The 18,401-nt window shown below is 31.8% G+C and overlaps 1 protein-coding gene and 1 long non-coding RNA gene across 2 annotated transcripts in view; one reads left to right on the top strand and one right to left on the bottom strand.

Moving 5' to 3' along the window:
- The window catches only part of SLC25A36 (solute carrier family 25 member 36), a 43,586-nt gene that overhangs the window by 4,251 nt on the left and 20,934 nt on the right, over positions 1–18,401 (bottom strand). The window contains exons 5-6 of the mRNA XM_074301667.1: positions 9,254–9,320; positions 903–1,192 (exon numbers count right to left, since the gene is read on the bottom strand). Coding sequence (XP_074157768.1) covers positions 903–1,192; positions 9,254–9,320 — 357 coding nt within the window. The remainder of the gene's footprint in view (positions 1–902; positions 1,193–9,253; positions 9,321–18,401) is intronic.
- Positions 1–18,401, top strand: part of LOC141561726 (uncharacterized) — a 104,367-nt gene that overhangs the window by 78,477 nt on the left and 7,489 nt on the right. Inside the window, exon 6 of the long non-coding RNA XR_012488138.1 lies at positions 7,819–7,894. This is a non-coding gene — a long non-coding RNA (uncharacterized LOC141561726). The remainder of the gene's footprint in view (positions 1–7,818; positions 7,895–18,401) is intronic.

The raw sequence follows: 18,401 nt of genomic DNA, 5'->3' as shown, positions 1-18,401 counted from the left end.
GAAAAGAAAATATTTCCACATACACAAAGTAGAACAGAAAGCAGTTCACTGAGAAATCATGAATTTCTATTATGTACAAACTGGCTTTACAAAAAGTATTGTTATTTTCTACATGGTATTTCAAAACAATACATGCTTGTACTTCACTTTAAACTTTTTTTCTGGTTCGTTTTAAGGATTCTTCAAAGGCCTTGTTTCATTTTGTTCCCTCCTTCCCTCCCAAACTTACTAGAACCTTTCTAACAAATTCCTCAACTCAAAGAAAAGGAAAAATATAATTGTTCTAACAAATAAGCATAGTTAAGAAAAACAAATCTATACAGCTGTCATGTCCAAAAATATATATCTCATACTGCATGTTGGGTCCATCCCTCCTCTGTCAGAAGGTATACACAGAATGTTTCATTATTATTGGTCCTTTAGAATATTTGGTCATTGCACGGATCAGAATTCTTAACTCTTTCCAAGTTTATTGTATACCTTTTTCCCTTCTTGGTTTTACTCACTTCATTATGAACCAGTTCATCCAAGTTTCCCAAGTTTTTCTAAAACTATCTTTTTTGTTATTTCTTAAGGACTGTTATATTACATTTATATCATGATCTGTCGAGCCATTTCTCAATCAATGACTAATCCATTTTTTTCTTAGTTCTTTAACAAAAAGAGTTGTTATAAGTATTTTTGTATACATGGTTTCTTGTCACAAGAATCTACCTTACCTACTTGTTCAACCACTAATGAGCTAGACCAAGATGAATGCTGAATAAAAAAGCAACATTCATACAAATCAAATCAATGAACGAACTCCATGGACTTTATTCGAATTTTTTGTCAACGCTGAATACATTGTTTGAAGCTGAAGAGCTTCTATATAGATATATCTGTTGTAAAAATTCTCTTACCATGTGGATATGCTATAGATGTGGCACAAGTTTTAGAGGTGGCAGCAGCCAACATCATTCCCACAAAATCTGAAGGTTCTTTTGTAGAATCTTCTTCATCTTCCATATTAGAAGCAGTCTTATGTTCCAGTAACTTTTGCTTAATACTTTCATAAATAACAAAATGAATAACAGTCTCAGATATGCCAGCATATGAAGCAGACATGCCTCTATAAAATCCTTTGAGTCCATCTGTCTGATATACTTTACGGATACAATCAAAAGCACTCATTCGCTTTTCTCCTCGGTTTCTAAAAAACAAAATGACAATGGATTATCAAAAACTTATAAATTTTGAGTCTAATTCCCCCCCCCCAGGCAATTGGGGTTAAGTGACTTGCCCAGGGTCACACAGCTAGGAATTGTAAAGTGTCTGATTCCAGCTTTGAACTCAGGTCCTCCTGACTTCAGGGCTTATGCTCAATTCACTGAGCCACCTAGCTGCCCCAAATCTAATATTTTTCAAAAAAGAAATCTAAATATGGTAAAAGTGGCAGAAGAATATACCACTTTTGATAAAGAATAACATTTTGTAAACTATGAAGATTAGGGGTTGGAAATTCCCTCAGTCTGAGTTAAAAATTTTTTGAAAATGTATTTCAAAATCCATATTCCAAATGGCTAACAAATACTATGTTGAACATCAAACACATATACACAGCCACACTTATGGGTCTCATTCACTATTCTTGCTGTAAGCTCACATCTTTAAACTACCTTGTACACAAGTTGAAACAGATACACTCTATGCCCAATACATTAGTGCTCATGGTGAATTTGCCTGTATTTAAGAACAAGTAAATAGTAATTGTTGATCATTATATGCAGTACTTATGTAAAACATTCCTGGCTTCCTTTACAAAAAAGATCTTTACTGTTAAAATTCGTCTTCTTCAAGAAATTTTATTATTCATAATCTTGGCAATACAAGACTCTGTTGATCACTTCGTGCTCCTCAGAATAATCTCTATTCTCTAGATTTTCTTATTCAACGAGTCAACTACCTACCCCTCAGGCTATTTTGCTAGTTCTTCATTGATGTTGCAACATTCCATCTTGAGACCTCTCTTTTTGCTCAATATTATCTCACTTGATGATTTCATCATCTCTCAGAGGTTCAATGATCATTTTCTAAGCAAAAAATTTTCAGTTTTATATATCCAGTCCTACTCTCTTTGTTGAACTAGTTTTGAATTTCCAGAAATCTTTTGAACATCTCAAACTGGAATGTCTCTAGGCATTTCAAACTCAACATGATCAAAAATATCACATCATTCCTCCAGGTCTTTCTCACTTATAAATTCCCTTATTATAGTTGAAAGCACCATCATCCTCCCAATTATCCATGTCCATAATCTCAGTATCTTTAAGTTATTCCATTCATGCATTCCACACATCAAACCTGCTGGCAAGTCTTATTGTTTCTACCTTCAAAATAACTCTCAGAACATAGCCTTCTGGCTTCACATTCACAGTCATAATACTAGATGAACAACTACAATGACTTTCTAGAGTATGTTCTTAACCCTCCAATAAGCTGCCCCAAATGAAATTCTAACAATGTCATAATGTAGACCCCCCCTTATATGCTCCACAAGTTTCAGTGGTTGCCTATAAATACTCCAGGATAAAAAAGAAAATCCTGTTTGGCATTTAAAGCTCTCATAACCTCATCCCTTACTGCCTTCTTAACTTTCTTATGTTTTATTCCCTTTTGCACATTCTATGATCTAACACCATATTACTTGCTGGACTATCTCCCACCTCTCTGCCTTGGCACTGGCTATACCCTCTGCCTGGGACCTCTCACTTTCTTCTTTACTTCTCCAGATTCCTTGATGATTCAACCCAAAGTCTGTCTTTGGCAAAAAACCCTCCTCTATCACCCCAGCTGCAAGTGACTTCCCTTTTCAGATTATCTTCATATACTCTTTCAGACAGGGCTTGTTTTTTCTTTCTTTCTTTGAATTGATGATGATGAGATAAAGATGGAAGAATAAAACTTAAAAAAAAAAGCCTGTTAATAAAAATAGAATAGTTCCTGCCCTTTAAAAAGATTACATATCCTGTTTGGGGGGTGGGGTGGGGGATACCACTGACTGCAAACAAGAACAACCTAAAACATTTTGGGCAAGTGGAATTTACTGATAATTGAAGAGGTCAAGGATGACTTTACTGAAGAGAGGGCACCTGAGCTGAATTTTGAATGAAGATTTGGTTTCTAAAAGGGGGAAAATGAAAAGAATGAATGCTATCCGTATCTAGGGAACACTGTACACCAGAGTGTCCTTTATTTTGGCAGAAGGGTAGAATATTTAAAAAGTGCAATGACAGGTTGTAATACAAAAATTAGAAAAAAAAAATTAAGAACCACACCAAATTTGTATTTTATTTTAATGGGAAAAGGGAACCACTGAAGGTTTATTATAAGGGGCATAACATGATCAAATGTTCTGTGAAAACATTGAAAATAGGAGAATCTGGAGGCAAGGAGACAAAGGAAGAGGCTTTAGTCCATGTCAGTCTTGATAATAATCTGAACTAGTGGCTGTGCAAGTGTAAAAAAAAGGAATGAATTCATATGATGCTATGGATATATAGACTTAGCAATGGTCTGGATATAGAAGTGGAATGAGTCATGGATGACTGAAGTTGTGAAGCTGGATGACTGGGAGGTCACTCCACAAATAAGGAAATTTGGCCATCTACCAAAGAAAAGTCAGGAATTATATGAGCAAAATTACTCAACACTTGCCACAAAAATAAAGTCAGATTTAAATAATTGGAAAGACAATTGTTGGTGGAGTTGTGAAAGAATCCGGCCATTTTGGAAAGCAATCTGGAACTATGCCCAAAAAGTTATCAAACTGTGCATACCCTTTGATCCAGCAGTGCTACTACTGGGCTTATATCCCAAAGACATACTAAAGAAGGGAAAGGGACCTGTATGTGCCAAAATGTTTGTAGTACTTTTCATAGTGGCTAGAAACGAAGATGAATGGATATCCATCAATTGGAGAATGGTTGGGTAAATTATGGTATATAAAGGCTATGGAATATTATTGCTCTGTAAGAAATGACCAGCAGGAGGAATTCAGAAAGGCTTGGAGAGACTTGCATGAACTGATGCTGAGTGAAATGAGCAGTACCAGAAGATCACTATACACTACAACAACAATACTGTATGAGGATGTATTCTGATGGAAGTGGAAATCTTCAACATAAAGAAGATCCAACTCACTTCCAGCTGATCAATGATGGACAGTTGTAGATCAACTACACCAGAGAAGGAACACTGGAAAGTGAATGTAAAATATTAGCACTACTGTCTTATCTACCCAGGTTACTTATACCCTCGGAATCTAATACTTAATGTGCAACAAGAAAATTGGATTTAGACACATATATTATATCTAGGTTATACTGTAACACATGTAAAATGTATGAGATTGCCTGTTATCTAGGGGAGGGAGTAGAGGGACGGAGGGGAAAATCTGGAAAAATGAATACAAAGGATAATGTTATAAAAAAATTACTCATGCATATATACTGTCAAAAAAATTTTTATAATTATAAAATAAATAAATGAAATTCTTAATATTCAAAAAAAAAAAAAAAAAGAAAAAAGAAAAAAAAAAGAAAAAAGATTGTCATTTTGAAGTAGGTGAGGGAAGTCCCATGGCAAGATGGAGAAGGAAGCTGCTTAAGTGATAAGAATCTCCTCCTCTAACATGTCATTGTGTCTGAAATTTCACCACTAAAGAGCTATTCCTTTATGTTAGGGTATGACATTGTATTCTGTTAAAAGGCAATTATGTCTGGGAAAGTAAATCTGTTGAGACATTCTTAAACATTAACATGTTAGCGTGAATTAGTCCATCTGGAACCTTCACAAAAACAAGTTCACTATGAACAAGTTTTAATAGGAGTAAGCTTAGGAGACAAGGGTATCATTTCCTAAGCATTAGAATTGCTATGAGAAGGGGAAGCCTATTTAGAGTTTTTAGGGAAATTATAAAATTAATAAAATAAAAAAAATTAAAAAAAAAAAAAGGAAATTTGGAAAAGAGACAGGTTTAGGGAATGAGAAATTTTATTTTTAACATGTTGAGTTTGTTAATACTTAGAGAACACTTGAGCACAAATGTATAGTAGGCAGTTAATGTAAGTATGGAGTTTGGGAATGATCTCAAATACTGAAATGATGCATACAGAGTGGCATCTTTTAGTCAGAGAGATGGCAAACTCCCAAGCATTATAGTAACCACCTCAATGATTACTAAATGCAAAGTTTGGTCTGCAGATTTTTGTCTTCATGGAAACTGTCACATTAAGCCCTCCTTCAGTGGTGATCCACTAACAGGGTAGGAGAGATTAGAAAAGTACTGCCGTTGGCTACAATTGCAGCCAAGATAATCATGTAGTAAGCTATTGGTCACTGTTGGTGAGGTAGTGATTATAGAAGCAATTAGTAAAGACCCCTCAAAAATTTTATATATGGCTGACTTTCAAAAAAAAAAAAAAAAAAAAACACACACACAAAAACAACAACACTTTTTTGATCATAATCCTCCTATCAGTAAAACAATTTTGGATACACACCACTAATACATGCATATTTACAAATATCTAACACAAGATATTTATACAAAAATAATTTTGAAAAAGGATAAGATAAAGATGGAAGAATATTTCATCCTAAAGTCAACAGGGAGCCACTGGGGTTATTTAATAGGGGAGAATAACAGTTAAGACTTGTACTTAAGGACTATTACTTTTAAATTCTTTTCTGTCTAACTGGGGGTGGTAGTTTGTTAACAGAAAGGGCTTGTGTGAATCACTTGTTGGAGAGGAATTTTAATTTTAAATGAAGGTTGCTAAGGAAAAACAGGCATGGCTGGGGAAGCTGTGAATTTATCCATTTCAGAAAGCAATTTGGAACTATGTCTAAAAAATACTAAATTGTGCAATATCTAGCAATACCACCGCTGGGCTTTTGTCCCAAAGAGACCAAAGAAGACATCTTTTCAAGTAAAGAAATTTTTAAGAGGAAAAGGGACTTCTATATAAAAAAGGATTTATTGCAGCTCTTTATATGGGAACAATTAGAAAGCTAAGGGGGACACCCTTCAATTGAAGGATATCTGAACAAATGGTGGCATATGAATGAAACAGAACACTACTGTATGTAAGAAATGAGGTCACAGTTTCAGAGAAACTTTGTAAGACTCTACCAGCTGATTGAGTGAAAAATGAGAACAATTTATGTAACAATGAAAAGACAAATAGTTTTGAAAGACTCAAAAACTAATTTAATGCAATAACCAACCAATATTCCAAAAAACCAATGATGAAGTATGCTCTTCACCTAATGAAAGAGAGGTGATGGATTCAAAATGTAGGGATTTATTTTTGGCTACGACCCATAAGAAAATTTGTTCTTTTTCTTTCTTTTTCTTTTCTTTCTTTTTTTTTGAATGATAAAGAGAGCTAAGAGGGAAAGGGAAAATTTGTTAACAGAAGAAAAAAAGTCTAAAACAATCAAAAAGCAAAGTCTCTGTGACCTTGGGAAGGTTTTCTGTTCTGAACTCTCTTTGAGTTCAGCAGTGTGGTGTTACATTAAATTATTTTTAATTTTATCTGTAATTTTAAACAGAAATTATATTCACACCTTTTCCTTCAAAATGAATGGGATTTAGGAAGTGTTTGCTTTATTTTAGATTGGTCAAAAAATCTGGTGAAAGGTCACTTAGAAAAATACATTATTCACTATAAATTTAATAGTTGCCTCTTTCTAAATGTCATTTTACTTTTCCAAACTTAGTTTATTTATCTGCAAAATGGGGATGGAAAAATCACTTCTCAACTCTGTGTGTAGAGTGTTTTGGAATGAAGAAAAAACTTGTGCTAGGACACCAAATAGGGGCCTACTACAATAGTTGAGGCAAAAGGTTTGGGTAAAGTTGTGTGAATGAAAAGAAATGAGGTGCTATGTAGTAGAATCACTAAGTTTAGCAAATGACTGGTTATGTGGAGTTTAGTTCAGAGTCTAAGATAATGGCAAGGTTGTGAACTTTGGTGACGTTCAACTCAAAGGAGTTCAGGGCAGGACAGGCTTTGGGAAGCAAGATAATGAATGAGAGTTGCAATACAGATCATAACTTTGGTATTAGCTTCTCCTGTATGACTATCCCATTAAAAAATGAAAAGGAGATGGAGAGTGTGAAAATTATTGAGATGCTTCAGGAAGGCTAGGATCATGAAGTGTGGATATATTGGTTATAATATATATTATTTTATATAGATTATATGACCCTGTTGTAGTTAGATTATAAAAACTATGAAGGAATGACATGGTTAGTAGAAAGGGAGAAATTAGGAATTTGCAGGGCCATCGAAGGCCAGTACTATAAGGCAATGGAGTACAGAGTTGTGGGTAAAGCTAGGTGATACTTGGTGAAAGTATAGGGATTGGGATTATCTCTTAATCAGCTATAGCAGGAAGGCTGAGATTAAGTATTTTTCCAAATGATCCTAAACTAAATGTTTGTAATGGTTTACAATAAAGGAAATCAGAATTTCTTCTTTAAGACTTTCTCCTTTAATAGGTTAATATTTCTTTTATTGAAGCAAAAGGGAGTTGCTTTTGGAAGCAGTTTGTATTGGTATGTTATCAATCCATTACAATCTCCATTTAAAAACTGTCCTGTTCTCCTGGATAACTCTGTTTTAGGAATGAAAAAGACAGTGCTACCAGTGCAAATAGAAGTAGCAACTGTATACTTCTACTTGCCCATACACCTGCTGTAGCCCTAAGCAAATTATTGCTACCAAAATGGCAGAAGTAATGAACTTTTCCCTTGTTCTGTAATTATAGGAACATATAGGAGAGAAAACCATTTGGGTTTTGACCCTTTGGTCAAGTCAATGACTAGAAGAACTAGAAGGCAATGGTGAGTTATGAACAAATATTTATCTAATACTTTCTGGGTCCATGTCCAAATTTATCTTCTATCAGAAGATGTGGAATAAGGAGGTACTTTAATAGGCTCCTCTTATACTAGGGAAATTTAAGCTGGAAAGAAATATATAAACTGACTACTGCAACATCTTATCCAATCTACATCTCTAGCAGATCATCTAGCTTTTTGTGTAAAAACTAACTGTGCTGGGGGCAGCTAGGTGGCGCAGTGGATAGAGCATCAGCCCTGAATTTAGGAGGACCCAAGTTCAAATCCGGTCTCAGACACTTAACACTTCCTAGTTGTGTGACCCTGGGCAAGTCACTTAATCCAAGCCTCAACAACAAAGAAAAAAAACAACAAAAAAAAACAACTAACTGTGCTTCTCACAAAGAAATCCATTTCTTCTCTTGGATAAATTCTAATTTGTTAGAAAAAAAAATTTCAAATATTAAAATGAAATTGCATCACTGTAACTTCCTGTCCTTGGCCCTAATTTCTGTCCTCTGGAGCTAAAAAGCATTAATCATGTTTATGTCACGAGACCACTTGTTTCTTGGCCAACTAACTATTCTTTAACTATTTTTCATACACAGAATCAGAGTTGAAAGGGACCTTGGAGATCAAAAGATAATAACTTGGGAGCTAGAAGGGATGTTAGGTCTTTTATTCTAACCTCCTCTTTTTATGAATGAGGGAACTGAAGCCCAGGAAAGATAAGTAATTTGCTCAGAGTCACACAAGAAGTGGCAGATTGGGCTTGGTACTCAGATTCTTTCATTCCAAATCCAGTGTTTGTTCCATCAAATCACTAGTCAGCTTCCTCACTGTCAACTAGAAGTAAAAACAATGCTTCAGAAGTGCTCTGCCCAACTCTGGTAGTATGTTTATTTACTCAGCTTTGTTAGCTGTCATCACACTGTATGACTCACTGAACTTTCAGTTGAATAAAATAGGTTCTGTTTAGAAATATAGAAATAGGTTCTGTTTAGTTTTAAAAAACAAAACAAAACACAACCTGTTGAACTACCTTCTTTACCCTTATACTTGGGTGGCTGATTTTCCGAATCCAAACATAAGATTATGCATTTATTTCTCCCTATGAAGTTCTGTCTTCTTAGTTTCAATTGTTATCCAAAAAAAATCAGCAATTACCTCTAATTTTGTGTTATCTGTAAGCAAATCAATAAAATTGACAAAGAGGGTAAATAAAAACAGAATGATTTCTTAAATGCCTTTAAAATTAATTTTTATTTAGCCCTCTCCATTTTTTTCTACTTTTATATAAAACTAGACAATAACCAAACTGAAAAGTGATTTCAATGAATTTATTTTTTAATGAATACATACCTTGCATCAAGCTGTAACCGAGTTTTTATGAGCCAAATGGGGTTGGTCATCGTAATTGCAGTAAAACCTAAATAAATGTGTTAAAATTAGTCCTTGCAACAATAAAAAATACTAAAATATGAATTTTTTAAAACCCTGTAATACATACACAGTAACTTTTTGCTGATGGAAACTATTCTTTAAATAACTATTTTAAAACTTTTTCTTTTATTCTTTTATAATTAATTTTATATGAATACATTTTTCCAATTCAGATCTTATCTAAATAAGTCCCTTTAAAAGGTAAAATATAAACGTATATAAATTCTTCTCCTGATCTAAAAAGCTGAGAGTACCTTCTATTTTCTAAACTGAAATTCATCCAGGAATCAATTTCTACTAAATTAAAAAAAAAAGAAAAGAAAAAAACTACAATTTTTACCTATTTAAAAAACATTCTATTATTTGAAATTTAGTCTGGAATTTTAAAAAGCATGCAAACTGAATAGATGCTACTAAGGTTCAGATAAATACATAAATTACTATCTCTATGATAGCTACACTATATTAACTCTCAAGTAATTGCCAATATTTCAGTATTTCACTAGGGCTTCCAAAAGGAAGGATTATTGATTGGCTTCATGAATACATGTGTAAGCATACAAATATTAATATTGTTAAATAATGGTAAAATAAGTTATTTACTATTTATACAAACTACTGTGCTTTATGTTAAGGTTAATACATCAAAAATGTATTTTTTCATCTGCTTAAAGACATACCCACAAAAATCAGTGCTTTTCTCTCACTTCTGCAACCAATGAAAAAAGAAACTCAGGTAAAGTTAACCACTATAGTTAACTTTAAGCTATAATCCTATATATTAACTACCATGAACATTAAGGGGTCAGATTTCTGTGTGGAATGAGCTGCTAGGCAATAAACTGCAATCTATGATGCTACACACTGGATGTGTGTGTGTGTGTGTGTGTGTGTGTGTGTGTGTGTGTGTGTGTGTACACATCTACATACATTATTATTTGACACTTTCCCAAAATTAGGAAAGAAAGGGGCTTGTGAAACACAAGTACTATGAAAGGGCACCTATAAAGCATAGTTCATAGCTGTGCAAAACAGAATTTTGATGTACATATGAAGAACAAAATTTAGCTACAGAATTTCACTGAATTGCTTGCCATTTTTCTTCAAAAATATTTAATTTAAGTAAAATATCAGAATACCCATTTGCAAAAATTATTAAGGATCTTAACTGTTTTAATAGTATAATACCACTTACTAGCTAAAGAAAGTCCTTCATAAGATTTGTGCTGTAATATACTTAGGTACTACAACATAAAACTGTAGGTAGGCAGTGTTCTCAAAAATATATTTTTTTAGCTTTCAAAATCAGCATGATTATGTCTATAATATGCAAAATAGTTTGACCAATTTTTTAAAAAGGTGAATTTAATCAAACAGCCCTCTCTCCCCCATGATACCAAATAACCAGTTAAGTTCATTTCCAAGCCACTCTTTTAACACTGTAAACATAACTAAAGACTATCCAAAAGGTGGTCTATTTAACAAATAGGAAAAAGTTATTGGGTGAGGGGTAAGAGAAAAACTGGTTCAGTAACATACATAATATAATTAATTTGAAATTATTAAAACAATTTGGTATAGACTGCATATTCTTTAGTTTTTTTTATTTTTAATACCTTTTTAGTACTTATTTTTAAGTACTTAAAATTATTTTGGGGGTACCCCTATTATTTTTTTTTGGTCTTTAAATACACATGCATACAATTAAAATGGGATTAACAACTCTAGAAAGACAAGTTGATATTAAAAAATAACTATTTTTAAGTGTTTGAGGAGTTGCCAGGAATATTTCTTTTTATTACAAATGGGAAAATTTTAATAAAAATAATCTTAGTAAAAAAGAGAAGATAAAATATGAAACAATCATTCCCATTTAAACATTTTATTAACTGTAATTATCAATGTTTCAGTTTTTTCCTCTTTTGAACCCCATTTTCCTTTGTGAAAAGGACTAACTAAACATCCCAGAATTATATTTTGAAGCAAGTTTTAGAAACCAGTAACTTTTCCAATTTCATCCCAAGTTAATGTTTACTCATTTCCTCATTTATTTGCATAACTAAATGTCTAAACAGCAAAATCAAAAGTTTGTTAGTTTAAAACCGCTAAGCAGCATACACGAACAAAGCATTATGCATTGCTCATTATGGCTTTTAAGAATTGCTCTTAACAAATTAAATGTTAACAATTTCTTTTTTTTGAGGCTTTATATAAAAATTGGGACCCCTTGTATCACAAAAAAAAAAATTCATATCATTGTTTCAAAATAAAATACTTTCCCCCTCCCATCCTGCTTCAATATAAATGCAGTTATCTGAAAACAGGCTAAGTTGAAATATTTTGCTAGGGCCTATCAGCACAATTAAAAAAATTAAATATCAAACAATGCAAATTATAGTCTATTTCTAAAAATGTGATTTGTATATCCAAATTTCTACCACTAATCATGTTCTAAGAAACAAAATTTTGTAAATAGAGGGTGTGGAGTTAAAATAAACATGGAAAAAAATCAGTATGATTTAATAATAAATGTAGAACTGGAAGGGACCTTAGAGGTCATCAATTCCAACCTCCCTTATTTCATTTAGAGATGAGAAGACTAAGGCTCAGAGAAGAGAAAGAGATGTGCCTGAAGTCACACAAGGATTAAATGACAGCTATGATTTCAACTAAAGTTCTACTTCTTTAAGTTCAGTGCTATTCTTTTGCAATGTTCTGCCTTCCTTTGTTACTCAGAACAAATTAATCTTTTAAAAAGAATGGTAGCTTTCTGATCTAAAACAAATCCTCTATCTAACAGTAAACTTAAGTTAGGAAGCAAACTATAGTTATTTCTCACCTAACTGAAATTCATGTCAATTCCAAAATTAGGGAATTTTGTTAAGTTACAAATTAACTAAGGAACAACACCCACCAAACTTACGGAATGTGGGGGAGCCCCATGCTGCCATACTGTCCCTGCTGCTGCTGTCAGGTGGATTGCCCAACTCTCATAATAATCAGCACTTTGCCACGCTCAACAAACAACATCTTGATCTGTGAACAGCCCCTAATGAGGACACTAGCCATCAGTTAATAACCATCATGTTGGAGATAACGGTCAATGCAGACAAGATCTACTGATTTTTAGATCACTGCTGGGAACTAGTTAATTTTTGGAGAACTATTCTAATAAACACTAAAGTGAGTCTCTAATGCTAAATTAGGAACAAATTTCATCCTGAGTTTTATGAATTGTTTCTTATCCAAGGATTGCATAATTAATTGGCCAAGCCTATTACTAGATTAAGATATTTAGAAAATTAAAATACAAAAATTACCTTAGAATGAAGAGTTCTGAGTTTCAGGTAGTTGGAAACTATTTTAAAAAGTCTTCACCAAAGTACAAAAGCTTCTTGCATAACATATAAGACATGAATTTTTAAAGTAGTTTCTGATGCAACAAGGTATTTAAGCCTTATTATTTTGTGACTTAATGACTACAGATTATTACTGTTAACAATCTAAGCACAAAAGAACTTTAGTGTAACACTAATGTGGATATGAGATAACCACATCCTCTTTTTAATTTCAGGCACAAAATCCCATTGAATAGGGGAATTCAAGATAAATCAACCTGGTTTATCTAGCATTTTGGTCTATAATGAATAGTGATATTATAAAGTTCCAATAAACTGGATTTTATAGTGGGAAGTCAAAGAGAAGGTAGAATCTAAGAATAATGTTATTTATATCAAATTATAGTGAAAATACCTATTTCATTAAGTGAGAAATACTATAGCATTGCATTTTTAGTGCTGTGTTTGGGCCAGTTAATCTACACATGGGTAAAAATAGGTAATAATGTATTGGGGGAAAACTAATTAGAAGTTAATTTTTTTTCCTCAACACTCTTTCCATCTTTCAACAAGTAATAATTAAGAAATAAAACAGCTAAGATCCAAGGTATTCTTATCCTGCATTTGATTTGGAAATTTTAATCATAAGATAAAAAATTATATATCCAGAGTAGTAGTCTATTATTCAAGTATCACCTATATATCAGAACACATTGCTTTTATTCTTGAATAATTAAATATTACTGAGGTGTAAAAATTTTGCAAGTATTGATATAATGGCATCCTAAATTTTGCCTTGGGGATCAAAACTGCAATAGTCAAGTAAAGTACCATATTATACTGTCTTTCTAATGAAAGATACCTGGATCCTTCCCTTTAACATTTCATTGAAATGAAAAGCTACTGCAAAATGATTGTGGATTGATTTTACACATTCTCAGATAATGTACATATAAGTCTAGAAAATAAAAATGTTTGCCTTCATTCTACTTATTCTATAACTATTAAAAACCAAACGTGTGTTTCTTATACTAGAGGCTGCAAGAGACGCTCAGTTCAGTACTCACGAGGTTTAAGTTAGTCCATATTTCTACAGGAAGTGACCTGCGGATGGGGAGCATGAGATGACAGGATCTCACTCTTTTCACGGGAGAAATGTACAGTAAATGCCTAAAATAGACACAGGCTTTTCTGTATCATAACAACAAGCAGTGACCTCCATCAGATACATGTGTACAAATTGAATCCCATTGGAAAGGATTTGAGAATTATTTACTGTGAGATCTAACTTTTTTAAAGTTTAAAAAAAAAAAGAAAAGAAAAATATCAGAACAGGCCACAGATTTTTAAAAAATGCACTGAGTACTGAAATTTCTGCCATCTGCAGCAGTTCATTTAAGAGATGTTAAATACTTACCTAAAAGAAAAAAGAACCTGCAATTTACCAAAAAAAATGTTAACCTTGTCAAGGAAGAATAAGAAGAAATGTGTTTTCTGGAGGGACAATTAAGATTCTATTACCAAGAGACCATCCATTGTGAGTAGAAATCTATAGATTTATAAATCTTTCAGAAATCTTAGAGAATCAATAGAAAATCTCAAAAAAAGGGTGAACCTTATTAATATAAACTAATTTTAATATAAATTTTTTAGTTTACATAACATGAATGGCCTTAATAAAAAGTAATTGTGAATGTCTCAGAGTTTCTACATCATATCTTCATTAAAAGAAAACATATACTTTTAAAAGATGTTCAATTACTTTTTAATTTCTCCATAGAGGCAGCTATAGAGCTGGCCTCAGAGCTAAGAGAACCTAGGTTCAAATATCTCCTCTGATACAGACTGGCTGTTATGACCCAGGGCAAGTAATTTAATTTCTCAGTGCTCTAGGCAACCCTGAAAAACTCTAAGTCGCAGAGGTGATGATCTGCACTGGTAGAGTAAGTTTTCTCATTTGAGAATTTACTATACTGATGAAGTCAGTAGTCCAAAATTTAATCCCCTGTATTTTTATTATGTATATTTTCAGAGAGTGGAAATATAAGCAAAAGAAAAGCTTATTATATATCCACAATAAGAAATAGATCCAGTCAAAAGAATAGACATCAACAATTAAGAAAATGTATGTAAAAATTCAATTAAACTCTGGATAAAATACCTAATTTTAGTAAATATTAAGTATATCATTCATTGCTTAAATGAAGCAGAAATAATATACTTTGAAAACCATTTGATTTTTGTGCAGAAGGCTGTCTCTATGTATATATCTTAGACCTATAAGATGCTTCAAAAAGTTACATAATTAATTACACATTAAAAATTAATTTCTATTTGAATTTATTACCAAAAAGGGGCTGTAGAAGACTAAGACTTTTATTTTCTTGAGCCATGAATATAAAAATTGAAAGAAATTTTAAAATGTCCAAAAGTTATAAACTAAAAACTTCTCTAATAAACTATCTGTAGAGAAATGTGTATGCATATATATTTAAATAAAAACAATCACATCATACTTCTGTCAGCTGTTTTTATGTAGTATGAAAAGTTAAGTTTATTTTATGTCAGAATAGTCTGATAGTATTTCCTTCTTATATTCTAATTTGAATGACTATTAGATTATAAATTTCTTATGATAGAGACTGCCTTAGATATCTCCCCCACACCTAGGAGAACACATAACAGAAATGTTTTGGGTTTTTTTGGGAGGCAAGAAGGAATATGGACCAGTGATTTCATCAATGTAAGGACTTTTCCTGTACCAACATGGATAAGCAACTTGTATCCACCTTATGGAGTTAACATTGTTACCTGGGACCACTGAAAGTTTAAATAACTTGTCTATGTTCACACAATTTATGTATCAGATGGAAAACTTGAACCCAAGTCCTCTTGATACCAAGTTTAGCATCTATCTCCCTCTCTCAGAATATCTGTTAATTTTAGAAGACAAGAACACTTTTTCTATAAAAGTTTGTGTTACTTCAACTGTTCTTTAATTTTTAAAATCTATGTAAATATTTAAAACATTATTAAAAACAGCAAGAAACTTTTAGGTCTCAACTTTAGAAGGTTGGAAAATTTCCCTACAGTATTATAGCATACTTAAATTGAGTAAAAATTGTAAATCAGATCTGTTTTATATAAGCTATTTGGTTGAAAAAAATTTTAACATAAAACCAAGGAAATTTAAGAAGTTTTACTGATGATAAATTTTGTGAAAGGAATACAATACAAAAAGAATTTTAATTTCAAAGATTACCTAGATTAATAAAGGCATTCATGGTGTTTTGCTAAATCCTTACCTTAAAAAAAATTGGCACTAGATGATTACTTCTTATGTGTATAAACATCTATTAGATTATTAACTTCAGGATAGGGAGAATATCTTCTTTCATCTTTGCATCCCAGTATATAGTACAGAGTGCCTTAAATACAGTTTTGTTAAATAAAATCTTGCAGGCAATACCACCAAATATTACTTTTAATAGATTTTCTATAGCTAAAGTGACAAGGTTAGCATTTTTTGAGTAGCTACATTAATTTGTTTAATGGCTCTCATAGCAATCTACTTTTGAGTCATAAAATCATTCATATTTATAGAACTTTAAATGCTTTTGGAGAATATCTAGAGCATACTGAACTAGGTCATTTCAAGAATGAAAAAAAAAAAAAAAACTACCTTAATGAATCTGCATGGGGCCATTCACTTTCACCAATCATGTGGTTAAGTATGTAACTGCAAAGCTCAATGTTAACGCTCATGAAAACTGTAAAGAAGCCCTAGAATCACAATTCTCAGAAAAACATAACTGCAAACAAATAGTAGTCTCAGAATACAATGAGTGCACAATGAAATGATCTCCAAAACAAGTATAAACATCTTAATGTATTTAAAAGGTTCAAGGAACTCACTCACAATGGAAAATTGCAGAGCATTGTAAAGAACACTGACAGATAATGAATCAACATCTGTTCATGCCCAGGAAAAAGGATGAAGTAATCACTGTACATTTACATATAACATTACAATAAGAAGTTATTTTGAACCTACATTTATGGTATGAGAGCTAATTCATTTTTCTGACTTCAAATGATATCAACAGAGAAAATACAAAATTACTTTTAAATTCTCTGAGCAAAAAGAACACAGGTAATAAAAAAAAAGATTTGTTATAAAATCTAAAGCAATAAAACTTCATTCTCCACACATTTCTGAAACCTCAATTTGTTTGGGGTAGAAGCAAAGGGAGAAAAAGTAAAAAGGAAATTATCTAAATATATTTATGACATTTAAAAAATAAATTTTACCTAGTACTTTATCAATTAAAAAATTTCTCCACTTTTGCTAAGCATTTTAGATAAATAAAATTATCTACAATCTATCTATAATCTTGGCATAATTCTGTGTTGGAGTATATCATAAATGATCTTTTACATACATAACAAAGTAATCTTTATCCCTTATATGTTCAAGGCCTTTTATTTTTAATAATCATCGACTCATATATTCAGAGCTGGAAAAGGCCTTAAAGATCAACTTGATATTTGATTTTTTTCTTTTCTTGTGTTTTATTTTTTCATAAACCTAGAAAAGTCTTCAAAAGCTGGTTAAATACTAGCAAAACTGTCAAGTAGAAAATATACAAAAGTTGTTTCTAGACATAGCTTTAGAGTACCGAAGTGCTAAAATATTCAAGAGAATACGAACAGTTTAATTTCTATCACTGTTAGAATTTGATTTATTTTATTTTTTTACTAAAAATTTAGCCTTTTCTTTTTTAAGAATCATGAATGAAAACTTAGATTCTACTAACTAGTTATATGACTTAAAACAAATAATATTTCTAATCTTACAGATTAAAAAAAGATTTAAGATTTTACTATTATTATAATTACATATAAAAACAAAATTTTACTTTAATTTTTAAAACTTTTTGAGTTCCAAATTCTCTTCTCACTGACAAAGCAAGGAATCTGACATATAAACCTTATATATATGTATATATATATTTAATCTGTCAATGATGGACTTACATGATTTCTAAAATCCTTGTTAGTTCCACAATTCTATGAGGAAATTTGTTTTGTGAAATAAAATTAAGCAAGCACTCCAAGGTTTCTTATTCTGCAAAATGAGGGGATTGGACAAGATAATCTTTAAGATTCCTAGCTCCAAACTTCTATTATTCAATGATTATTAAAAATATTATTTAAAAATTCTGCAAAATATGATATACTTATGATAATCAAAGACTTCTGATTCAAAAATTTAGTTAAGTGAACATTTCAATTTAAATTTCTTGGTAAAAAGATCTAATTGTTTATCCTGTACTTAGCATTTTGGTTCAAAATAAACAACTGGAATTATCTTTAGTTTAAAAACAAAACCCAAAAAAAACCACAAGTGAGGTATCAGTTAATAAATACAGTAGCACACAGGAGGCACTCAGTAATACTTGCTGGCTGACTGATAAAAAAAAAAATCACAGTTTGTAAAAGTAAACTTCTGTAGAAGTTTACTTCAAAGTTTCCTGGAAGCATCCCAACATAGATTTATCTGGGATAAAGTATTAATACATAAAATCTCATCCTAAGGGCAGTTGAGAGACAATGGCTATTTACCAAGCATAGTGACAAGCTGTTTCAGAACTGGGACTGATTTCAAACCAAGCATTTAAGGATCATCTGTTAAGACAATGTGGTTGCAGAGACTCAGAAACATCAAT

This window comes from Sminthopsis crassicaudata, chromosome 3 (assembly GCF_048593235.1).
Source record: "Sminthopsis crassicaudata isolate SCR6 chromosome 3, ASM4859323v1, whole genome shotgun sequence".
NCBI classification, from domain to species: Eukaryota; Metazoa; Chordata; class Mammalia; order Dasyuromorphia; family Dasyuridae; genus Sminthopsis; species Sminthopsis crassicaudata.
This window is presented reverse-complemented; position numbering and strand designations above follow the sequence as displayed.